The sequence below is a fragment of the Somniosus microcephalus genome, chromosome 7 (assembly GCF_052327205.1).
Source record: "Somniosus microcephalus isolate GS21.2 chromosome 7, FLI_Smic_1.0, whole genome shotgun sequence".
Classification (NCBI taxonomy): domain Eukaryota; kingdom Metazoa; phylum Chordata; class Chondrichthyes; order Squaliformes; family Somniosidae; genus Somniosus; species Somniosus microcephalus.
In genome coordinates this window covers 252,694,618-252,720,813 of record NC_140993.1, presented here as the reverse complement: position 1 = coordinate 252,720,813, position 26,196 = coordinate 252,694,618, and the positions used below count along the sequence as shown (strand labels likewise).

General features: G+C 45.5%; 1 protein-coding gene across 1 annotated transcript; it reads left to right on the top strand.

The window, feature by feature from the left end:
- The first annotated feature begins 1,902 nt into the window (after positions 1-1,902).
- LOC147115235 (uncharacterized) lies at positions 1,903-5,391 on the top strand. Its single transcript, XM_085992138.1, has one exon. The coding sequence runs from the start codon at positions 1,996-1,998 to the stop codon at positions 2,827-2,829; it is 834 nt and encodes a 277-aa protein (XP_085848264.1). The 5' UTR covers positions 1,903-1,995; the 3' UTR covers positions 2,830-5,391.
- The last annotated feature ends 20,805 nt before the right edge of the window (positions 5,392-26,196 follow it).

The following is a 26,196-nucleotide window of genomic DNA, read 5'->3' as shown; positions in this document are numbered from 1 at the left end:
GTCATTGAATATATTTAAGGTGGAGATAGACAGATTTTTGAACAATAAGTGAGTGATGGGTTATGAGGAGTGGGCAGAGAAATGGAGCTGAGCCCAAGATCAGATCAGCCATGATCTCATTAAATGGCAGAGCAGGCTCGAGGGGCCAAATGGCCTATTCCTGCTCCTATTTCTTATGTTGCCCTTGAGAAGGTGGTGGTGAGCTGCCTTCTTGAACTGCTGTATTCCGTGTGGTGAAGGTACTCCCACAGTGCTATTAGGTAGGGAGTTCCAGGATTTTGACCCAGTGACAATGAAGGAACAGTGATATATTTCCAAGTCAGGATTGTTTCTGACTTAGAGGGGAACTTGGAGGTGGTGGTGTATAAGACCAATGCCCTCCTACCTGTTTATTATAAGTAATGAGGTTATGTTAACCACTTTCCCATTCTTAGGAAGCTCTCCTCAATTTAGATGTATTAATGGCCCAGAAATTCGGGTTGGGGGCTTCCCGCAGGTGCAAGCCTCTGACCTGCACTTACCTAGCGCGCCAGCCATTGAGCTGTGGGCCTGCGTGGGATTCCGATCCTGGGCCTCCTCCAACTGCCGGCGCACAGTGCTTGCGTATCCCAGGGGCCCAGTTAGTTTGATGCATCCCCTGGGATCACGTGGGCCATGGAGAGCCAATGGTAGCAGGGAATGCTTCATTCATAAGTTTGACAGGAAGAGCTGTCAAACCTATAAATACTATAAGCCCCAAAACATCACTAAAACTTCAAATAATTTTTTTTAAAACATCACATTTTTAAAATAACTATAAATTACATGAAATAACTATTTTAAAAAATAATTAAAATTTTTGAAAAAATTAATTACATTTTCTAACGGGGCTAAAAATAAACTTACCTTTCTTTAAAGTATTTAAAAATAATAAACCTGTGGAAAAAATGTTTTAATTTTAATTAATTCACCACTTACCTTGTTAAAAGCAGGCCTTGCGCCTGCTTTTTAAAAGTGTAACTGCTGGAGACTTACCCTCGCGGGAAAACCTGCAAACAAAACGTAAGTTCGATGCGCACGCGCTGCCTCTCCAGCGCACGCGTTCCACCTCTCAACCCCTTCTTTCAGGGGAACGGAAGTGCCGGTTTCCCGCGCATGCACGAAACCGGCACTTTCATTGGGCCTACGGGTGAGTACTCCGTGCGTACTCACGCGTTGTGACCCGAATTTCTGGGCCATTAAAGCTAAATAAAACTCAAGTATGCTGGAAGTCTTCAATAGAGCAAAAAATGCTAGAAATGGAATGTGAATCAGTCGGTGCCTGAAAGAGAAAGATGGGCTAACTTTTTAGGTGGGAGCCTTTAATCAGAACTGGTCCGGATTACCATGAAACATTAACCCATCATTCTCTTTCTCTTTCAGATACTGATTAATCTTCTCTACTTTTCCAACTTTCACTGTTTTTAATGTGGATCGGTTGACGATTAAGTACGTTTGCTATATTTTTCGGCAATTTGAATTGTATGTTGAGACTGAATGTTTAGGTTTGATATCTCTTGTGCTTTTAAGGAGAAGAGCGCGTTTGTGATGTTGTCCTTTGGTTGCCGTGTGACTGTCACAAGTAGCTGTAAATTTATTTCATAAGCAATTATCATGGCCCGGTGATTTTGAATACAAAGCCTAAATAATTTATGTAGCAAAACACAAGACACCGGATGAAAGCTTAATTTGCGTTCGAGCTAATTGAACTTTCAGGAAAAAGTGTAAAAACAACTTTGGGAATATTTTCAAAGATTAATGGAAAATGACATGAAGGGTGTGAAATTATCATTTTAGTGCATTTGTTAATTAGGGGTTAGGTAATGACATCTACAATAGAATACAGACTGAAAATAACTGCAGGAGTGAGTATTTAGTCTGAAGTTGAAATCTTTTCTGTTGTGGTGCAGGGAACCTCTGCTATACAAGTGAAAGGACAAACGAACTGCATGACCCTCTGCATCAAGGAAGACAACAATGTCTGAAAATGTTCTTGTGGCTACTGAAGAAATAAGTAAAGATAACACAGATCACATGAACCTGGATTGTCCGGTCTACACTGACCTTGGCAATGCCAACAAAGAATCGGGACAAAGTCCCAAGGCGATAAAGAGTGACGGAACGTCAGAAAATCCGATCGATTCATTCGGCAATATCAAAAATGCCTGCATTGGTAACGAAGAACCGACTGATTTGGGGAAGAGGGAGCGAAGCAAATTGATTTTAATTTATGATAGTGACAATCAATCGGTGCAAAGTGAGAAAACTCCTTCTCCAAAAGCAAATGCTGTTAGAGCAAATTTATTTCCTGGGAAAATGCGTGGGAGCCGATCTTCCACATCTTCCGAGGATGTTGGATACTGTGGTAGCAGCTGTGCTAGTGCGGAAAATCTGGAAAGCCCGACGCCTTTAGATGATTTTGAGAGCAGTCGTACACACGGTTTAGCAAAGAGTGGCAGGAAGCATGACTCTGTGCTGATAAAATGGCCGTGTGATGACAGATTGGTGTGGAGTGACTCTGCCAAGGGGCCTGCGAGAGAGGTGCAGGTGGATTCGATGGAGGGTGTTGATGGACTGTCTCTCTACCAGGAAGCCGAGATCTCCCTCACAGCCACGGCAAAGATAAAAATGGGCTTGAAAGAGCAATTTCAGACCCAGATCAAAATGTATCGGAAATTGATGCTGCTGCGCTCCATCAGAAATTTACAACAGCAGTTACAGGGACAACAGGCACAGCTCCAGAACTATTATCACATTGCACTGAGTGCTAAGAAAGAGCTATTAAAACACATCAGTACACCTTCTGTCTGACAGACGCCGCATTTTGCCTTCATACTCCTCCAACTGGCAGAATGAATGAATTAGATTGACTTGTGAAAGTAGTTCTGCGAGCTAGGATGTGGAGAATGGGAAAGAGAGCCGAGGGCACAGAGATTTATATCAGACGGGTTGGGAAAATGCAATAAGTTTTTATGGTTCATATCTGCATTTCTTGCTGTCGTTATCTTACCACTCCCTTTCCCGGCTGCCGGGCCTCCTCTGTGCTTTGTCCACTAGGATTAAGCATCACTGTGCTTCCTTTGAGGCATCCTGCTTATTAATGGGGAAGCTCATTTCCAATGTGACGTTCTGCACGGGTTGCTGTAAGGTTGAAGGGTTCGGCTATGCTGAAACTGTAGGGGGCAATTGTAATCTAACCCATCTGCCGGAAACGGACGGGATCGATCGCAAGGCTGGTTTTGCACCCCACCTGATTTTACTCTCCATTGAAGTCTGTGGAAAATTATATATTGGGCGGGGCAGAAAACCGGCGTTCCACCCGACCCCCTGGGATTGCCACACAGTGGGTTAGGTTAAAATTGCCCCCAGTGCCTAAGTGTAGTGCTGAGAGGAAAATAATTCTTCCTCTGGTTACTCTCCTCCTCCCCCGCCCTGCTACAAGAAAAATTTAGAACATATTATTCAACCAAGAAGAAACAAAACTCTCAGTCCCCTGTTCCATACACCATTCCCCGGCTTACGATATGGGCAGGTAACTTGCTCCCAGACCTCTGCCAATAGTACTCTGTACCTATTCTACTGGAGATGTGAATGAGCAAATGGGGTTGAGTCACATCAACTGTGTGCTCAAATAGTCAAAACTGTATAGTTGCTATAACAACGAGAGGCCCCACCATTATCAAAATTTGAACCATTTCCTACATTACAACAGTGACTACACTTCAAAAGTATTTCATTGGCTGTAAAGTGCTTTGGGACATCCTGAGGTCATGAAAGGCGCTGTATGAATGCAAGTTCTTTCTTTTCAATCACAAGGGGGTGTCCCAGAGATATCTGTCAGTCACATGGGCTACCTTTAACTTTGACCGGGGTAGAAAGTCTGAGGAAATCTTAGGGATGGGCAATAAATACTGGCCTTGCCAGCGACGCCCAGATCCCATGAACGAATAAAAAAAAAACGGGCGGGGGGAGCATTTGAATGGAGGGGGTGGATTATCCACTCCCTCCCCTTTCCATTATGATTTGAAAATGCCTGCTTTTTCAGGCATATGAGGTGCCCACCTGAGTCAGGCAGGAGACTCATATATTTATGATGCAACTTGGGGTCCTAACGTGCCAGTAGGATGCCGGTGCCATCTTTACCCGGAAGTCAATGAGAAACCTCAGTGGCCGCCCCGACAGCAAGAACCTGATCAGACCACCAAAGATAAGTTCAAAACTTTCCTTTGTGGGACTGGGAGGAGCAGGAGTGCTGGCGTCAGGGCATGCAATGCAGAATATGGATTCGCGGGCGATTGGTTCACCTCATTGGTTGAAAGGGGTCGAAGGAAATGTAGAAGGAGATGCCACAGCCTCATACGACTTGGATGAGCAGCACTTTTCGTTGAAATGTATTTACTAACTGCAAGTCTGAGGGAATCGTAGATTTTGAAAACAAACATGGACTTTTAAGGAGTAGCAGAACAGAGCAAATAAAACAGCTCAACGTAATGTGACACAATACAGCACAGTTGGTTAGACTGAAAGTATGCCAAGTCTAATGTTGAAATTAAATGTTTGATTTGGCAAGTGATACATGGCAGCACAGTCGCAGTGTAAAGTGGTGTCAAATGGTGCATGTGTTCATTAGAAGTAACTCTACCAGTATTGGAAGTGTTTCTGCTCAGTGCATCCAGTTATATCTCACAAACACCTGCTGTTATTAGTACATTACTTAATTTTACATGTAAAGGGTGAAAGCAGAAAATATATAATTTTTAAACAAAGGGGGATATTAATTTGATGTGTATAAAATTGGAAAACGCATATTAATAAATTGTTGAAACCAAGTTAACCTTTCACCTTAAAAATGTAGTAAGTCAAGGCTGTGTGCTTCAGCAAGCACAGGCCCCAAAATAGGAATGCCGGAATTTTTAATAGCAGGAAACAGATTATTAAACGCAAAAAGCCTATCCTTTCTTGACATTCTGTTTAAGGGCCATTCATAATCGAGATTTTGAATTGCAAAGAGACAGTTTCAATATATTTGCTTCAGTTTAACATGTCAATAATACATAGAGACTGTGATAATCCCCTGTGTCAGTCTGTAAAATAAATCCCCAAATTACTACTTGTCAAGTTCTGCGATTCCATAGCAGGAGCCTGTCATCTGTTGCTTTCTGCCATGAGAAACAATAAATCATTGTATTTCTACACACTTTGACAGACTAACACATTCTGAAATTTGCTTCAAAATAGAAACATGCATTGTGGTTGAGACAGCGTCAATAACATACTCAGGCTTTGCTCTTGGTGTTGATGACATCATCAAAAGCCTTTAATGCATCCCATGTACAATCATCTTCATTATTAAAAAAAGGGCGTACAGTGAGTTTTGTGAACGTCTTGGGTGTCACTTTGACTGACGCTTTTGAGCGAGACAGTTCGTTCAGGGGAATCATGTGATATTATCTGTCCCATGACTAGCTTGGCCCAATTAGATGCAGGAATCAACAGCAAGTATCTCAAGCCGCTTCACAAGTGAAAACCAAATGCCAAGGAGTAGAAGTAGAGGAGTTAGGTGAGGCCACTGAAGGTGTGGTGGAATAGATAGGTTTTCAAGGAGGCTTTTAAAGATAGGGAGAGAGGTGGCAAGGCAGAAGGGTTTAGGAACAGATTCTGGATAGAAAGATTGAAGGCTCTGCCACTGATGGTAGGATGCCAGTGTCAGAAGACTGGAAGGCATGGACTGGATCATAGGATTGGTGCAAGTTGCAGAGGTAGCATGGGGTGAGGGCACAGAAGGATTTGTAAATGAAGATGAGGATGATACACGGGGGGGGGGATGTGGAGCCAGTGAAGGTTGCTGAGGACAGGGGCGATGGGTGAGCGGGACTTCATACAGAACAGGGTATGAAGGTGGAGTTTTGAACAAGTTGCAGTTTATGTAGATTGAGCTTCAGAGGCTGGCAAGGAGAGCACGGGAGACCTTAGGAACATAGGAACATAGAAACAGGACCATTCAGCCCCTCGAGCCTGTTCGGCCATTCAATTAGATCATGGCTGATCTGCTCTTCAACTCCATTTACCCGCCTATACTCCATGGCCTAGAAATTCGCTATCGCCGCGCCAGGTCTTTAGCGCCCGAAATTTAGCGCTCGCCCGGATTCCCGTAGCGCCCGCCTGAAATTCAGTTGCAGCGCCCCAAGACGGAGGCGGGCGCTATTGCAGGGTTTGGCCGCCTCGCTTGGGGCGCTGAAAGTCAATTTCAGGCGTCCAGCTGCCGCTGCGCCACCCGATGCGGTGCGGCAGGCTGGGGTACTGCAGGCCTCCTCCTTCCCTTAAGGAGGAGCTGCCTGCAGCCGTGAGATCGCCGCTGGATTCCCCCGGCAAATGAGCCTGGCACCACGGAGAAGTGCCGGGCTCGCGGGGGTCAGAGACCAATGCCGCGGGGGGGGTGGTGTGGGAGTCCGGGGAGGAAGGAACGGCCAAGCGGCCGCCGGGAAAGCGGCCGGCCGCACCTCCACCTTTACGCCCCGGCCTCTCGGAGCTGCAAGGCCCCGTTTTACAAATGCTCTTTGCGCCCGCTACGGGTGAGGCGGCGGCAACTGAATTTGGGCGTTGGGCCGGCATCGCGTTGGAACCGGGGCGCTGCGCACACCGATGACGTCATCGGTGCCGGTGCAGCACTACCGGCTAATGCCACCATTTCCGCTACACTGAATTCCAGGCTACCAACAGCGCCGGCGCCAAAGACCTCTTTAGGCGCTAAGTGGGCGCTAACACCACTGAATTTCTAGGCCCATATCTCTTGATATCCTTACCCAACAAAAATCTGTAAGTCTCGTTCTTGAAATTTTCAATGAAATCACGATAAAGAAAGGAATAAATTTGGCCAAATTTGACACACAGCTAGGCTGACTTTGAACCCACCCTTTCTTCTGCCAGGCTGACTCTTCATGTCTGCTCCTTGGACAGCTCCCCATCCAGCCTCTCCATTCCTGGGCCGAACTTCCTTGCTGCTGGGCCAATGGCATTACTTTCCCAGCATCTTGCTGCTTCCCACATCCTCCCAGTGGACCCTCCAACCTCCATGGGAAGCCCACCTGTAAGAGCAGGAGGCCTCCCATTCTCAGGCTTTCCTGGGCTTAATGCCTATGCTCCACTCTCCAAGTCCAGGACTGTCTGTGCTTCACTCCATGGGCACAGCCTGATCTCACTTTTGTTCATCAGATGCAAGTCCACTCGAGCTCTGTTCCCGAGACCCAGGCCTACGTGAGTTCTGATTTTCAGGCCCAGAGACTGGCCTTGTCATTAATCACAGATTGTAAATTTGTGGAATATGTGTCCACTTGGACTTACTGGAGGTAACAATTAATCTAGCTTGTTAGATTCCAAAATAAACTCCCCAGCTTGACTAGTGGGGGGAAATAAATCATGGAATGAGATCAGGTAAAGTAGTATAACGTAGGTAACATGCATATTTGCTGAAAAAGCCTTCACAGCAGTGCTCACAATGTGGCCATAGCAATTTGAATCCAAATACAGCAAGGTCATACACATTAATTTAAAAAAGGAACATCTGCCTAGTTTTCTCAGAGAGAGGGAGAGAGGAAATAAATGAGAAAAAGAATAAGAGGCAGAGTGACAACAAAGAAAGTGCATGAGAGCTGGAGAGAAAGAGGGGAAGAGAGACATCGAGAGACTGGAAGACAAACAGAAAGAGAAAAAGTGCGACAGGGTGTGGGAGAGAAGCGCAGACGGTTTCAGAAATGAAGACAACCACATTTCTTTACTGTTGTCCATTAGCGGGGCACAAGAGATCAATCGGTGCATTGAAAAAAACTCTCAATGCCCAAAAGAAAAGGGGTCACCAACCAAACTAAACAAAGGACGTCCTGAAGTTCTGCAAACTGATTCAGCTGCCCTTTACAAAGCAAGTCTTGTTCCACCACTTTTGCTGTATGCAATGATAGCTACATTTAACAGCACAACTAAAGGCCATGATATGCTTTGCTGGCGACTTTAATACATAAAAAAACTGCAGACCTAATAAGGTCAATTCTTTGGGAGTTGAACCTGAACATTAACTGAAGAGGATTTTGTTTTTAAGAAAGCACACACTTAATTTATAGTTTTTTTTTGATGAAATACATCAATGGAGTAGTAAATTTCATTTAGTACAATCCTCATGAATAAAAGATACTCTCCTAGAATTTAGCCAATTCCTATCATCAGCTCCCGAGCCTGGATGCCAACTGAAATTTGTTTTAAGTTGTTGAATTCTTGGAAGTGAAGACTGTGGAATGACTAAGCTCCTAAAAGTCAGTGGGGTGGTGTGGAGCAGGGGAGGTTTCCTCTTTTAGCTATTTGTAGAGAGGGAGAAAGAGGAAGAGAGAGCGAAAGAAAGAGTGGAAGACAAATAAGAAAGATAGAGCAAGATGAAAAGAATTAGAAGGCATGAGAAAAGCATAGAGACAGTTACAGGAAGAGAGAAACGCAACATCCTGTAGGCCAAGGACAAACCCGGATTCCTTTTCTCCATGACTAGCCATCTCCGAAAGCCCCTTTCCCCATTCTCTCCATCCTCCCCTTCAATAACGAACATGAGGAGCTCACAAATTGTTTCATCTCCAAGGTTGTCCATTTGTGCAGATAGCTCCACCACATTCTCCCCTCCTGTCTCCCCAGCCACTGACCACCCCCAGTCTCCCACCGACTCCAGCCCTGAATCCTCATTATTTTGCTGTTCTCCCTCCAGTTTCCCCCTTGCCCTCTCCAAGCTGATTTCTACCAGGAGGCCCACCTCTTGCTTCCTTGATCCCCTCCCCACCCAACCTCCAATCACTCAGTTTCCCCTGCTAACTGACATTACCATTGGTTTGCTTTCCTCAGGCTAAACCATCATCATCACACCCCTTCTAAAAAAAACACCTTTGACCCCTCCACTCTCTCTAACTACAGGCCCTGCTCCTACCTCCCTTCTCTAAGCTCCTTGAAAATGTCAATGTCTCTTAGCTCCAAGACCATCTCTTCTGCAACTCCCTGTTCAAATTCCTCCCATCTGACTCCTGACCTTCATACAGCACCAAAACAACTCTAGTTAAAATGACGAACGACATTCTCTGTGACTATGAACATAGTATGTTATTACTCCTTGTCCTCCTTGACCTCTTTACAGCTTTAACATGGTTCATCACACCATCATGGTTCCTTTCCTATCTATCTGAGTGTAGCCAATGCAACTGTAGGAATGGCTTCTTTTCTCTTCCCTGCACTGTCATCACTGGAGTCCCCCAATGATCAATCCTTATTCCCCCTACTCATCCTCATTTACATGCTGTTCTTTGATGACATCATCTGCCAGCATGTGGTCAACCTCTGCATTTGGTCATCCAGCGCTACTTTTCCACAACTCCTCTTGACCCCTCGATTAGTTCGACATTGTTGAACTGCTTGACTGACATATCGTCATGGATGTGCCACGACTTCTATCAGTTCAACGTTGCAAAGAGTGAAGGAATCATTTTCAGCCTCGGCCAAAAAGTCTGCCCCCTGGCCATTCACTCAGGCTCAGCCAGATTGTTTGCAACTCCAACACCCTGTGTGACCCTCAGCCAAGCTGATCTCTCATCAAGACTGCCTATTTCCACCTTTGCAACATTGCCTGCCTCTGCCCCAACATCAGCCCCTCTGCCACCAATACCTTATACATGCCTTTGTCACCTCCAGTCTAGATTACTCCATAAGCTATAACGTGTCCAAACTCTGATGTCCATATCCTATCCCACACTAAGCTCCACTTGTCCCTTATCCATGTCTTTGCTGACCTACATTTGCACTCTGCCCCCCAATGTATCAAATTTAAAATCCTCCTCCTCATCTTCAAATCACTATATAGTCTTGTTTAGCTCTATCTCTGTAATCTCCTCCAGCCCTACACCTCAATCCCACAAGCTCCAGTTCTCTGACTCCGGCCGTGTATGCAAAACCCCACTCCCTCCATGCCACCAGAGCCTTCAATTGTCTAATGATAGCTAATTCTGCGATTCCCTCTTTAAACGGTGAGGATGATACCAATCGACTGCAACAGGACATAGAACGGCTATCAGAATGGGCAGACAAGTGGCAGATGGAATTTAATACAGAGAAGTGTGAGGTGATGCATTTTGGCAGAAGGAACAGGGAGAGGCAATATACACTTAATGGCACAGTTTTAAAGAGTGTGCAGGGACAGAGGGACCTGGGAGTTAATGTGCATAAGTCCCTGAAGGTGACAGGACATATTGAGAGAGTGGTTAGCAAAGCATATGGGATCTTGGGCTTCATAAATAGAGGTACTGTACTGAGTACAAAAGTAGAGAAGTTATGCTGAACATTTATAAAGCGCTGGTTAGGCCACAACTGGAGTATTGTGTCCAATCCTGGTCACCACACTTTAGGAAGGATGTGAAGGCACTTGAGAGGGTGCAGAGGAGATTTACCAGAATGGTTCTGGGGATGGGGGATCTTAGCTACAAGGACAGGTTGGAGAAGCTGTATTTGTTTTCATTAGAGCAAAGGAGGTTGAGGGGTGATTTGGTAGAGGTGTACAAGATTATGACGGGTTTGGATAGGCTAGATGGGGAAAGGCTGTTCCCAGTAGTTGAAGGTACAAGGATTAAGGGAAACAGATTTAAGGTTTTGGGCAAGAGATACAGGGGGGATGTGAGGAAAAACTTCTTTACGCAGCGAGTGGTGAGGACCTGGAACTCGCTGCCTACAGAAGTGGTGGAAGCAGAGACACTCAGGCCTAGAAACTCGGTATAGCCGCGTTTGGGGCGCTACAGCCAGGCGGTCGCAAAACCTTGCGCCCGGCGCAACTTAGCGCCACCTTCGCCGATATTCAGTTGCATCGCCCCAAGAGGTTGCTGCAGTGCTAAAGCAGGCGATGCACGAGTATCATAAGGTGCTAGGCCGGCGATCCGGGGCGCTACCACCGAGGGCGGGCGCAGCGCAGGTGCGGCGAGTTATTGATTGAAGGCAGACAGTCAGGTGCCGGTCAGCACTTAAAGGGGGAGGGTGGAATTATTTAGCTGCCATGCCCTGCACACTGCAGCCCTGAGGGAAGGCCTGAACAGTGCTAATTCAACTGCTCCACGCCCAGGAGAATGGAGAAGCCAAGGGAGAGAGCGCAGCGCTTCGGCGAGGGTGACCTGAGGGTGCTGGTTGGCGCAATTGAGCGCAGGCACCATGTTCTGTTCCCTGAAGGTGGCAGGAGGCCACTGCCCTCCGAATATCGGAAAGCCTGGAGGGAGGTGGCAAGCAGGGTCGCCTCCAACAGCATGGTTGCCAGGACTCCCCTCCAATGCCGTAAAAAATTCAACGACCTCACTCGGGTTGTCAGGGTGAGTACCCTTTCCAGTATCCTCCTCATCCCTGCATGTGCTCCTCAGTTGATGGCCAAAGGGACGTGAAAGCCCTACTGCCCAGCCCTCATCAAGCAGCTATGGGACTGTCATGAAAAGCACTTGCAAATTCAGGAGTTTATACACTGTCAGGGCTATTCCACCATGGGAGGCTGTGCAGGCAAGATGAGGGCTTCACACTGTCAGGGCTATTCCACCATGGGAGGCTGTGCAGGCAAGATGAGGGCTTCACACTGTCAGGGCTATTCCACCATGGGAGGCTGTGCAGGCAAGATGAGGGTTTGACAGTGTCAGGGCTATTCCACCATGGGAGGCTGTGCAGGCAAGATCAGGGCTTCACACTGTCAGGGCTATTCCACCATGAGAGGCTGTGCAGGCAAGATCAGGGCTTCACACTATCAGGGCTATTCCACCATGGGAGGCTGTGCAGGCAAGATCAGGGCTTCACACTGTACTTAGAGGCCGTCCTCTCTCTTGCAGGGCAAGCTGGAGCACAACCGGAGACAGCAGCGCCAGACCGGGGGAGGCCGTCCTGACCTGGAACAGCTCAGTGACATAGAGCAGCGAGTGGAGCGGATCATGGCGGGCCGGCTGATTGGCCCCATCATGACTGGAGATGCCGACCCTGTTCTGGGCACCAATGGTAAGGTCCTCACCTTTTTGACCTCTCTCTTTCCACCTGCGCCTCACGCCAGCATCCTTTGCCACTATCGAACCAATGCAGTGCATAGCAGCACTCATACCTCCCTCGCTGCCGTCCTGTCCTCACTCTAAAGCAACTCTTGTGCCTCCCTGCTTTCAGATGGTGACTCGCCAGGTGAGGAGGCGGCCCCTCAAGCTGGCACTGTGTTGGACTCAGACCGAGAGGAGGAGGAAGAGGAAGCCGCCCCATCAGGGACACCCTCGGCCGAGGCAGCCCATGGCCATGCTGGGGACACGCCTTCCCTGGAGGGGAGCAAGGGGGTAAGTGTCAGAGGAGAGTGATGCTCCGGGGACCAGCGGGCTGCAGCAATGCGGGAGGGGTGGGGAAGCTCGGCGGCCTTCTCCCCGGAGGGAGAGTGTGGCCTCCAGTCCTGCTACAGTGAGCGCAGAGGAGGTGCGGCTCCTTGTGGAAATGGGCGCTCAGGCTGAGCGCAGGCACACTGAGCTTATGGCTGCAGTGGCAAGGATGCCGGACTCCATAGAGTCTCTGGCAAGGAGTGTGCAGGAATTCGGGGCAGCACAGGCCAGGAGTCTGCAAGAATTCAGTGCAGCACAGGCCAGGAGTCTGCAGGACTTCGCGGCAGTACAGGCGGCCTCCAGCCAAGTGCTCAGTCGTGCCGTGCATTCACTGGCTGGTGTCATCCAGACACAGACCAGGGCCACACGGGCACTAACTGCTGCCACCCTTGCTGGCTTGGCCAGGCATCGCCGGGGCACTCGCCGCGCCGCAGCAGCCCAGCAGTCTGTGCTTCAGCAGATTGCTGCGCATGCTGCAGTGCTGGCCCGTGCAAGTGCCAGTGAATCAGCCGACTAGGGAGTGCCTGTGCTCTGTCAGGTTGGCAGCATTCCTGCAGCCAACACTGTCACTCCTCCACTGCAGCTGCCACCACCCGTAGGACAGACTGCTGCCGCCCAAGCTGAGTTGGAGCAGACCTCAGCCGGGCCCTCCAGGCCCAGAGCTGGTCCAGGCCGACCCCCAAGGGCATCTGCTGTCTCACCAACTAACCCTCAGCAGCCTTGCTGCAGCCACTGGGGTCCCATTGAGGAGGAGCTGCAGGGCGGGTAGGGGCCATGACCGGAAGCGAGACAGATCACCCTCGCAGGTGAAAAAGTAGAAGGTCTGGCCAATTTTGTTGTTTTTTACGAACAGGCCGAGACTGTTGTATTTCTTTTTTAAAAATAGGCCGAGACTGGCGTTTTTGTTTTTTATATGAAGGCCGAGACTGGCGTTTTGGTTTTTATATGACGGCTGAGACTGGTGTGTTTGTTTTTTATATAAAGGCCGAGACTGGTGTGTTTCTGTTTGGGGGGTTTCTCTGAATTAGTTTGTCATGCGGCAAGGGCACAGAGTTATAAGAGTAAAACATTTTCTTTAATTGCACTGTCCATGTTTGCTTTTGGAAGTATTGGTTGCCTTGATCGGCTGAGGGCTTGCGGAGCGGCTACATTCATCTTCGTTCATTGGCACAAGCCATTCCCTGAGAGGGGGCCTAGAACCGAGTTGCAATAAGCCGCAGACGGACGGCCCTTGCACTTTCTGCCTCCCTCCCATCCTGGTCCTCCTCCCCCTCCTCCTCCTCCTCCTCTGGTGGTCCTCCAATGTCTGCTGGCAGTGGCTGAGTCCTGCGGATAGCCAGGTTGTGCAGCATGCAGCACACGACAACGAAATGGGAGACTCGCTCAGGCGAGTACTGTAGGGCTGCCCCAGAACGATCCAGACAGCGGAACCGTTGCTTGAGCATGTCGATTGTGTGCTCAATGATGTCCCTGGTTGCTTGATGGCTGTCATTGTATTGCTGTTCTGCAGGGGTGCTGGGCGCACGGAGCGGGGTCATCAGCCAGGTGCGCAAAGAATAGCCTTTGTCCCCGAGAAGCCATCCTCATGGGTGAGGCTGGGCCTGGAAAAGGTCTGCCACAGAAGTCTGGCGCAGGATGAAGGCATCGTGGCTGCTGCCTTGAAAGCGGGCATTGACAGCTAGTATGAGCTGCCTGTGGTCACACACCAACTGCACGTTGAGCGAATGTTAGCCCTTCCGGTTGCGGTAATCCTCGGCATTCTCCAGAGGTGCCCGCAAAGCCACATGCGTGCAGTCAATGGCGCCCTGCACCATGGGGAAGTCCGCTAATGCTGCAAATCCCATTGCACGCTCTTGCTGCTTGTCAAGGGTCATGGGGAAGGAGATGAACTGACGTCTCCTTCTGAAAAGGGCATTGGTCACCTGGTGGATGTAGCAATGTACCGCGAACTGGGAGATGTTGGAAATGTCCCCAGTAGCGGATTGGAAGGAGCCGGTGGCATAGAAGTTGAGAGCCACCGTCACCTTCACTGCCACCGACAGAGACGTCCTGCTCCTCAGCTGTGGCTGCAGATCTCTCTGAAGCAGGTGGCAGATCTCTGTGACCACCTCCCTTCTGAATCGCAGCCTCCGAACACACTGCTCCTCAGACATGTTCAGATATGAGAACTGCTGGCGGTATGCCCTGGGTGGGTAAGGCCTCCTGTGCCGACGCCTGTTGGCCCTTCTCCGTCTGGCCATGACTGGCAGTCTCTCACGGCATCTCTGAGCCCTCTGAATGCAATGCAGTAAGCCAACGTTTGCACCCATTGCAGCCCCCATTATATGTATCGAATTAATGCTATGGCACTGAAAGTTAATTACAAGTGCAAAGCTCTGGCCTGAAGCCAGAAGTACCTGAGCGAGTGTTGATTCAAACCAGAAAGCGCTCTCCCTTTGTCTCTCTCCAAATATCAGTGTCTCACAAAGAAGGAGTGGAGCAAAATGGCTGACATTTATACTGCAGGAGGAGTCCCCTTTAATTAGCGCCCCCCCCCGCACCCCACAGCGACTGGGAACCGTTCCCCTTTACCAGTCGCTGGGGGTGCCAGATGCACAATAGGCCGGCACCACTGAATTTCCGGTTCGGGGCGCACAAAGGGCGTTGCACCATGAAATGACGTCAGGATCTGTGCGCGCAGCTGAGCGCGCGCAAAGGTTTTGCACCGCCGCGAAATCATTACTGAATTTTGCGAGAGGCGCAGATCGCGCCCCGCCCAGTCACTAGCTGCTTAGCGCCCCACTTCTCGCCCTCTTAAGGTGCCAGCGGCTGGCACAACCAACTGAATTTCTAGGCCTCAATGTTTTCAAGGGGAGACTGGATAGGCACTTGAGGGAAATAAACTTGCAGGGCTGTGGGAATAGAGTGGGAGAATGGGACTGACTGGCTTGCTCTACAAACAGTCGGTGTGGGCTCGATGGGCCGAATGGCCTCCTTCTGTGCCGTTTCTGACTACCTATAAAAAGCTTTTCAAAGCCCGTCTTTTCAACCAAGCTTTCAGTTACTCATTTTCCATGTCCATTTCCTCATTTATTTCTATTTTGTAAAGCACATTGGGATGATTTTTCTCTTGCATTAGAAGCTCTATCTGAATACAAGTTGTTGTTGTTTTAGCAAAATTGTAAATTTGCACATAAAGAACATGTTTATGATTTTGTTGTAACTAGAAAATAGAGGAAATCTTCCCTTAGGATAGTGGAGAGGGTGCAGAAAGTACCAGTTGAAAAGAAGGCTAATTGATACTGTCTATATTTGTCTTCATCTAAGGAATATTCAGGTCATCTATGGAAGAATTTTGTCACCTCCCAAATTTCCCGGAACTCCATGTTTGAATCCCTCCAATCGAGTTTCCACCCCTGCCACAGTACTGAAATGGCCCTTAACAAAGTCACAAATGACATCCTGTGTGACTATGACTGTGGTAAACTATCCCTCCTCAACCTTCTCGACCTCTCTGCCGCCTTTGACATGGTTGATCACAACATCCTCCTCCAACGTCTCTCCTCCGTTGTCCAGCTGGGCGGGACTGCACTCACCTAGTTCCATTCTTATCTATCCAGTCATAGCCAGAGAATCACCTCAATTGACTTCTCTTCCTGCTCCCGGATTGTTACCTATGGGCTCTCCCAAAGATCTATCCTTAGCCCCCTTCTAATTCTCATCTACATACTGCCCCTCAGCGACATTATCTGAAAACACGTCAGATTCCACATGTACGTTGATGACAGCCAGCTTTAAATCAGCACCGCCTCTCTCGACCCCTAGACTGCCCCTAGATTGCCAGACTGCTTGTTCAACATCTAGTAATGGATGAGTAGAAATTTCCCCCAACTAAATATTGGGAAGACCGAAGCCTTTGTCTTTGATCCCCGCCACAAACTCCGTTCCCTAGTCACCGACTCCATCACTCTCCGTGGCAGAACCAGACTGTTTGCAACCTTGATGCTATATTTGACCCCGAGATGAGCTTTCGACCACATATCCGCTCCATCACCAAGACCACCTACTTAGACCTCAATAACATTGCCCGACTCCACATGTGCCTCCACTCATCTGCTGCTGAAACCCTTATCCATGACTTTGTTACCTCCAGACTTGACTATTTCAAGGCCGGCCACCCATCTTCCACCCTACATAAACATGAGCTCATCCAAAACTCTACTGCTTGTATTCCAACTCGCACCAAGTCCTGTTTACCCATCCCCCCTGCGCTCACTGACCTACATTGGCTCCCAGTCTGGTAACTCCTTCATTCTAAAATTCTCATCCTTGTTTTCAAATCCCTCCCTATCTCTGTAACCTCCTCCAGCCCTACATCCCTCCGAGATCTCTGTGCCCCTCCAACTCTGGCCTCTTGAGCATCTCCGATTTTAATCACTCCACTATTGGCGGCCGTGCCTTCAGCTGCCTAGGCCCTAAACTTTGGAATTCCCTCCCAAAACCCCTCTCTCCTCCTTTAAGATGCTCCTTAAATCCTACCTCTTTGACCAAACTTTTGGTCACCTGCCCTAATATCCCCTTACATGGCTTGTGTCAAATTCTGTTTGATAACGCTGATGTGATGCGCCTTGGGACGTTTTACTGTGTTAAAGGTCCTACATAAATGCAAGTTGTTGTTGTTGTAGATGCAAGTCTTTCTTTACTGTATGCTCAGGACTGCACATCACAGTTGGATTTTGTGGCAGAGTTGCAGTAGAGCAGGAGAAATGACAATGTTTATCATTAATAGGGACACTAATGTCACCAAGATTGTATCGCAAAATACTACTCGAGGGCATTCCCACAGCTTGGGGCCTCTCATCGTTTATCAATAACATTTAGAACTGTATTATTACACCCTATAGAATCATAGAATAGTACAGCACAGAAGGATGCCATTCAGTCCATTGAGTCTGCGCTGAAGATTAATCCACTTAGTCCCACTCCCCTGCTCTTTCCCCATATCCCTGCAGTTTTTTCTTCTTCAAGTATTTACCCAATTCCCTTTTGAAAACTACTATTGAATCTGTTTCCACCAACTTCACAGGCAGTGCATTTGAAACCCTAACCACTTGTTGCTTAAAGTTTTTCCTCATGTCACCTCTGGTTCTTTTGCCAATCACCATCAGAAACAGTTTCCCTTTATTTACTCTATCTAAACCCTTCATGATTTTAAACACCTCCATTAAATCTCCTCTTAGCCTTCTCTGCTCGAAGGAAAACAACCCCAGTTTCTCTAGTCTATCCACATAACTGTAATCCCTCATCCCTGGAACCATTCTAGTGAATCCCTTCTGTGCCCTCTCCAAAGCCTTCACATCCTTCCTAAAGTGTGGTGACCAGAATTGGACACAATACTATGTAATATATTGGACGCAATATTATGTAATATATTGGACACAATACTATGTAATATATTGGACGCAATATTATGTAATATATTGGACACAATACTATGTAATATATTGGACGCAATATTATGTAATATATTGGACACAATACTATGTAATATATTGGACACAATACTATGTAATATATTTGCATTTTCCGCTGCTCTCACTGTGACATTTTGAAATCCTCTCAGGAGTTCCTGGGATGACTTAAAGCAGCTTCAGCTGACCAAATAATACCTTGCAGGGTGTACAAAGAACAATTGAAACGTGTTTGTAGCAGCAGGATTCGTCTCTGTGCAGTTTGTCTAAACACTGGGGGTAGTGCCCTATTTTCTGAATAGCAGTCAACTTTTTTTAACCCAACACAGCAATGTCATTGGATGGCTCTTCACCCATGCTATAAGTGATATAAGGGTGCACAGGAGTGCAGTTTGATATTTCAGAAACCATGTCCCTCACAATTATTGTGCATGTATATATAATAAAATTAATTCTGTGCCTGTGCTTTCTAGCCTGCAGCAAACAGTGTGGAATCAGTCTTGTATGTATAATAGATCACAAGAGTTGTTCATGAATAATACAAATGCATCGAGTATATACACCAGTGTGTGAAGATGTTTATCATTGCTTAGAATCAAAGCGAACATGTAATATTGCAATCATATGTTTTGATGAATTCAGTGCAGACTCCTCTTTGCCATAGTCTGCTAATTTCATGACAAGGGTCGGCACAATAATTGGATTTCCAATAATATTATGATTATTCCCACATGATAATTTAATTGTAGCTGTTTTTTAATATTGCACAATTGTAAATTTGTTATTATAATACATCAACATGCAGATTTTTCCCCAGCTACACAAGACACATCAATAACTTAATTTCCTACCATTTTTCTTGCATCTATTTGTTGTTGGGCAAGTTCACGCACCAAAGATGTTTGATGTAAAGGATTATTTAGCAGTTTTATTTGCAAGGAGAAAGGTGTGTGTTTATATCCTAAATCTAACAAAATATAGATTCTCACACTATCCTAATAACTCTATCAATAATCACAGGCATAAAGATTTATGTTGTGGCATTCTTAGATGTGAAAGTTGTAAATAATCTAGACGTAGTTACCCAGTATTGATCTGCATCAACACCTATAATCAGTTTCCTATAAACTTGTCACCATGTCAAAAGAAACAATAAAAAATGGCCTTGAAGGTTGGCTATGTGTTTTATATTGAGTAAAATGTTACATTTCCAGAGACAGACTGGTCAATTGTTCACATTTTTCATGGTAAAAATGGGGACACAAGGTACTGTAAAACTCATTTAGGAAGTATGGTTGAACTTCTGTACCATGGAACTCATTTTTCAAGAAACATTACACTTAGGTAAAGAGTTTTGTCTCTGATAGGAACCATACAGTGAAATTCAGTAGTGGAATAAAATTTTCTTTAAACCATTCACTGTATGCAGTTTTTATTCATTTTTTAATGCTTCATTCTCACAATTTAAAACACTTTGGGGGAAAATTCAGTATCGCCCCGTTTGGGGCACCATTATCGGCCGTGCGCAGAATTTAGCGCCTGGCGCTAATTATCACCTCCGACAGCAAACTTGGCTTTTATCGCCCCTGGAGGTGATTGGAGCGCTAAATCAGGCGCTTCACACCTGTCTTAAGGCGCAAAGGCCGGGGAGTGAGGCGCTACCTCAGAGCGCTGGCGAAGCAAGGAAGGGCAAATCAAAATAAACCTGCAAAGTGCTGCTCAGTACTCAAAACTCCTTCACAGAGCATTGAATCTCTCCAGAAGTCTCTCTCTCTCTCAGAATGCGTGGTGCAAAAATGTCACCGGCAAAAAAAGGCAGGAAGTGGTTGCCTTTAAATAGCGCTCCCCTAGGCCCTTTCTGACTAAAATGCTCCCCTCAACCTGTCGTTGCTAGCGGCAGGCGGTAAGGTGGGGGCGCCACTCAATATCCGGTCTGGGGCGCTAACGGGGCATTGCGCACTCGACTGATGTCACAATCTGCCGGCGCAGGAGACCGTGGCGGTAGTGTTTAGCGCCGCCGCAAAATGTCTAGCTAATTTCGCGAGCGGCGCAAACATCGCCGCGCCCGGGCGCTAGTTGCTTTATGCCCCATTAGCGCCCTCTTAAGGCGTTAACGGGAGGCGCAAACAACTGAATCTTTCCCCCTTTGTGTTTTTTTAGAATCACGGCATGGCATGTTGATTGAAATAAACTAGTGTAGATCTTTTCTTTAATTGATAATACATTTTTCTGTATTTTATTTCTTATTTCAGGCATTTTTCCAGTGTGTAGCCGTAAAGAAAATGTTTCTGCTTGTGGGGGTGTTTAAAATTAGGGGGCGTAATATAAGGTAGTCTCTAATAAATGCAATAAGGAATTCAGGAGGAACTTCTTTACCCATAGAGTGGTTAGAATGTGGAACTCGCTACCACAGGGAGTGGTTGAGGCGAATAATATAGATGCAATTAAGGGGAAGCTGGATAAACACATGAGGGAGAAAGGAATAGAAGGATGTGCTGATAGGATGAGATGAAGAGGAGTGGCAGGAGGCTCGTGTGGAGCATAAACCAGAGCATGGGCCAGTTGGGCTGAATGGCCTGTTTCTGTGCTGTAAAGTCGACGTAATTCTATGAATCCTCCCTCAGTTGGGTGGGTGAGGTGGGCACAGTCCAATGCTTCTCCATAATCTCTTCCCCCCAGTGCTGCTCTGTGTTCAGCTCAGAGTCTGTACTAAAGGAAGATTTTGAATGCTCTGGTGAGAAACTCTACTAAGCACATAGTCATTGTTTGCAGTTTATTTCTCTTTGTGTTGCTTTCATCTAATATTGATCTTTCTTTCCTTTTACCGTTTATTGACTGGATGGTTTTTAAAACTTTGATTGTACTTAGCTACTAGATTCTATATTGTGCATTTATAGCCTCTTTCTACATGAGGGTTTCTGTGCAAATTATAAATATTTTCTCAGCTTATTATTAATGGACAATTGGGTAACCATTTTAACTTATTGTTTTCTTTACTGATCATTGCAATACAGCTGCTTAAAGGTCCAGTTAACTACAATGAAGAGCTATTAATTTCTCTCTAGTGTTGCTCTTCCATGCATCATCCACATAGAAAGAAAGAACTTGCATTTATATAGCGCCTTTCATGATCTCAATATGTCCTGAAGCACTTCACAACCAATTAAATGCTTTTTAAAGTGTAGTCACTGTCATAATGTAGGAAACGCGGTAGCCAATTTGCACATAGCAAGGTCCCAGATAAAGCAATGTAATAATGACCAAATAATCTGGGTTTTTTCATGATGTTGGAGGAGGGATAAACATTGACCAGGATACCCGGGGAGAATTCCTCTGCTCTTCTTTGAAATAGTGCCATGGGATCTTTTACGTCCACCCAAGAGGACAGTTGGGACCTCGGTTTAACATCTGATCCAAAAGACGGCACCTCCAACAGTGCAGCACTCCCTCAGTATTGCACTGGAGTATCAGCGTAGATTATGTCCTCAGGTCTCTAGGAGTAGGGCTTGAACCCAAGGCCTTCTGACTCAGAGGCGAGAGCTACCCACTGAGCCACCTTGGGCCAAGTTTCACTACATACTGAGTCATCACCATGTAAATGAGACATTGAATTAAATCGACTGATTCAGATCCTGTTGGATTTTTACATACCAACTGATTGTGAAGTTGGAGCTGCCTGGATGAGTGCAGCTCCAACAACACTCAAGAAGCTTGACACCATCCAGGACAAAGCAGCCCGCTTGATTGACACCCCATCCACCACCTTAAACATTCACTCCCTCCACCACCGGTGTACCGTGGCTGCAGTGTGTACCATCTACAAGATGCACTGCAGCAACTCCCCAAGGCTTCTTCGGCAGCACCTCCCAAACCCGCGACCTCTTCCACCTAGAAGGACAAGGGCAGCAGGTGCATGGGAACACTACCACCTCCAAGTTCCCCTCCAAGTCACACACCATCCTGACTTAGAAGTATATCGCTGATCCTTCATCGTCACTGGGTAAAAATCCTGGAACTCCCTCCCTAACAGCACTGTGGGAGTACCTTCACCACACGATCTGCAGCGGTTCAAGAAGGGGTGACTCACCACCACCTTCTCAAGGGCAACTAGGGATGGGCAATAAATGCTGGCATTGCCAGCGATGCCCTGATCCCATAAAAAATGAATTAAAAAAAAAAGTTGCTTATCAGCTGGCCCAGTCTTATAGCAGTCCACAAGAACCTATTGTGGAGCAATACAGAGGATGTAGGACATGTTTCTAATAAGGAAGATGTTTGCAAACTACTCTCCTCCAGTACTGCACTGGAATGTCAGCCTAGATTTTGTGCTCAAGTCTCTGGAGTTGATCTCTCATTCATACGATGGCAGTGAGTGCAAACTTTGCCAATCATGTAAAAAGTACGAACAGTAATAGTTCAGTGTTGTTTCGAAATGGCCACAGGCAAGAAAGAGCCAACAAGGAGCAATGACAAGTCACAGGTAGAAATGGGCAGTAATCTAAATCAATTAGAAATTGGCCAAGTCAGATTCAGAATAGAAAATGCCCCCCTTTGCAGATGCAGTGCCATATTTCCTATTTCCATTGTGTGCACAGCAGCATATTCTCTTAAACCTGTGAAATTAGTCAATCCAATACTTTGAGCTGAATTTCCCAGCTTGACATCTTCAGGGTCTTAGTCATACATTAGTTTTCCCAAATGAAATGTAAACTCCTTTGCTTTTACTGCTATGCTTTTTAGAGCACAATTTGGATTTAATCATCCAAATCAGAATTCAAATTACAATCTGAGTTATAATCCACATCAGAATCCAAATCCCAATTTAAATCACACTTGGAATGAATTTTCAAATTGGAATCCAAATTTGAATTCTACCCATTTCTCTAATATCTAGTAATTATGTATTTTTTTTCCTTTTAATGTTTCTTTCCTTCTTTAATCAGACTCCCCTTTACTCAGAATAAAGAAAAAACTTTCAGGAATGAGCTCTAGCAAATAAATCGCTTCAAAATAAAATGACTCCTTGTCACCATTGCAGTTTTTGCTGAGGTACGGATTATGTTATCTGATTTAAAAAGAGGTGTGAACATATGAATCTGTAGGATACAGTGTACATATAGATAAATGTACATAATAACGCTGTGTGCGGAAAAGTGACAAAAAGTGAGAATCGACCTATAATGTGACCTTCTCAGATGAAAAAATGGTAGAGAATTCAGGCTTTGGGAACAAAAAAACACAATAATCACTTAGTGACACATGAAAGAGGGGACAGTTAAGAAAATCTATTTGTACTATGGACCAGTACACACTGGCTTCTGCCATTTTAGAAGCTTATTGTGTTTAAATTTCAGTTGTGGTTTGTGCTGGTGAAAGGACTGTGATTCTGTGATGCTATAAAGATAGGCTGCTGTAAGAGAAATAATCCTGCCAAATATGAACTGTGTCCATAGTTTATTATCAAGAAAACAGAACTGCACAATGAAACACATTTGAGACAGGGAACTAGGTGGATTATTTTTTTCGACTTGCCCAGTGCAATCCATCTCTTCTCTATTGATTTACTGCATGATCACTCCGTTTACATGCTAATTACATGTGGCTCCAGTGAATTTGTTAGTGGTGACACTTTGAGACGCAGTGGGACCACAGCTCATTATATGGCGGTGTCCAGATACATCAGATATTATTAGCTGTCATTAATCTGCCATACAAACACTGAATGCACAAATACAGCAGGCAGGAAATAAAGAGTGCAAATGATGACTAATAGCACCTTGACCCAAGAGGTTGAAGGTCATAGCAGGCAGAGGGGAAAAAACTGCTTTTAAAGGACAAATCTAGGTGTTGTTGGAACTCTCTGTAAAGGATATAAAAGTAAATGGAAGAATCCAGTCAGAGGCTGTGTGCCTCATTAATACAAGGTCTAGGTGAAGTGATTTTTGTTTGATGAACACTTGAGCTCCCACTGGTTCACTGTGGATGGTGAATGAAATGGAGTAAATGGTATAATTACTATGATCTTTCTTTAAAATCAATGTGGAGCCTTTTGGGTATGGTGCTCAGCAAATTGAGTTCCTTTTGTGCCAATTGAGCGCGGTTTGTATAAACTCTGGGGGTGTCTTTCAGCTCCAGCCACTGCAAGAATGGCGAAGGGGTCAACCTGTTTGGTTTTTTTGTGTGGAATGAATAGAGGGGCGAAACAGACTGCAAGGGACGGCCAGCAGAACAGATTGAACCTTCTAATCCACAAGCCTATTCTACATATTTTCTTTTTTAAGAGAAAAAGAAAGGCAAATGTTTGCTATAAATGCACACAATGCAGCTTGCCTGTGTCTTCTACTGCATCATACCTATCAAGAAATGAAATATACACTGTCCTTTCTTTCATATACCTCAGGATTTTCTTACAATTTCCTGCACAGTTTATATGCATTTAATCTTCAAAAGGTGATGGCAGCATCAATTATTACTGAAATGTTGGCGGCCATCTTTTCCCTCTGGGACCAGAAAAATTACTTCTGAATCAAAAGGAGGAAAAAAAAACCTCTTTGCCAATACATTTTCAGACAAGCACGAACAAAATAAAGACTGGAGAACAGAGTATTTTATACCTAATGTTCGGATACAAAATAATGTCTTAGGAGGTCGAGCTATATGAACAGTGAATAATATTGAAGATTCATTTGAATAATCCCCCAATATGTTTTATACTGCTACGGTTCCCATTAATGGAGTCATTATATGACACATCCAAGGCAAGTTTGTCTGTTTTTAATCATCCCACAATTTTCATACAAGAAGAACAAATATTGATTTATATTCCACATTTATATTGCAAGAATTAATTAACTTGCTTGGATAATAATTAAACTGTAAACTACAACTGCCTGCTGTGACCCTTGCTTATGTTCCGAGCTAGTGACACAGTGTGAAATTATTACACAAATTCACCCACTACCATCTTATCCTATTCTTTTTATATATCGTTAATTTAAAGACAAGGACAAAGGTCAGAATGGCCCAGTTTACCTTTGCGTTCTGTAATACACATAGAAGATTCTCCTCTTTATTACTTTCAGAGTCTAATACAATTATTTTACTATTTCCTACAATTTTCCTGGGTTCCATACATGTCTCTTTACTGCATATAAATCTCTATTGTTTAATAATGGATAAGATTGAAGGATGTGTAGTATGGTTATGGTGCTGCCCAATATTGATGATTCTTGTACAAATGGACTGTGTTTCTTTAGAGGTGGGCTGATTCATTGATGGATTAATGGGCCCATATCTGAGGAAAGGCAGATCACGTAGCCTCCTATAGGATAGACTCTACTGAAGGCCTCTAAATGTCAGCATTTTGAATTGTATTATATAAAAGATAACACGCTACCTAGCATATGTAACCATGCAGTTGTAGGTACACTAGACAGCATTTTATCTTTTATGCAATTGAATGTTATATACCATATCCTGACTCGTTCCTTTTCACCCATCACCCCTGTGCTTGCTGGTCCAGAAAAACCTCAGGTTTAAAATGATTGTGTTCAAATCCTTCCATAGTTTCACCCCTCCCTATCTCTGTAACCTCCTGTAGCCCTACAACCCTCTGAGAACTCTACGTTCCTCCCTTTTTGACCCCTTGTGCACCCCCAATTTCTTTCGTCCCTCCATTGGCAGTTGTGCCTTCAGCTGCCTAGTTCCTCAGCTCTGGAATTCCCTCCCTAAAACTCTCCGCCTCTCTACCTCTCTCTGCTCCTTTAAGACACTCCTTAAAACCTACTTCCTTGACCAAGCCTATCCTAATATCTCCTTATGTGCTCGGTGTCAAATTTTGTCTGATAACACTCCTGTGAAGCACATTGGGACATTCTAAGTTAGAGGCGTTTTATTATGAACTACAATTATGAAGCTCAAATTGGTTAGCAACATCATTTAACCTCTGCAATGTGTTAATAAGCCTTGAAACACACCATCACTTGTGTTATTCTTTATAATATGTATAGTTGGAGCTTGTGTATCTAGTTTACTACATTTACAATTAGTGGTGGACCATAACTGTTGGTGACATATAGTAGGTTTCTGTGATTAAACCATAGACTGCAAAGGCTTAAATCATATGATTTGAATTGTAGTGATATCAAATCTGTTGTAATTCATGCTGCACACGAGTAACATAAGAACATAAGAAATAGGAGCAGGAGTAGGCCACATGGCCCCTCGAGCCTGCCCTGCCATTCAATAAGATCATGGCTGATCTTCTACCTCAACTCCACTTTCCCACCCAATCCCCATATCCCTTGATTCCCTTAGTGCCCAAGAATCTATCAATTTCAGTC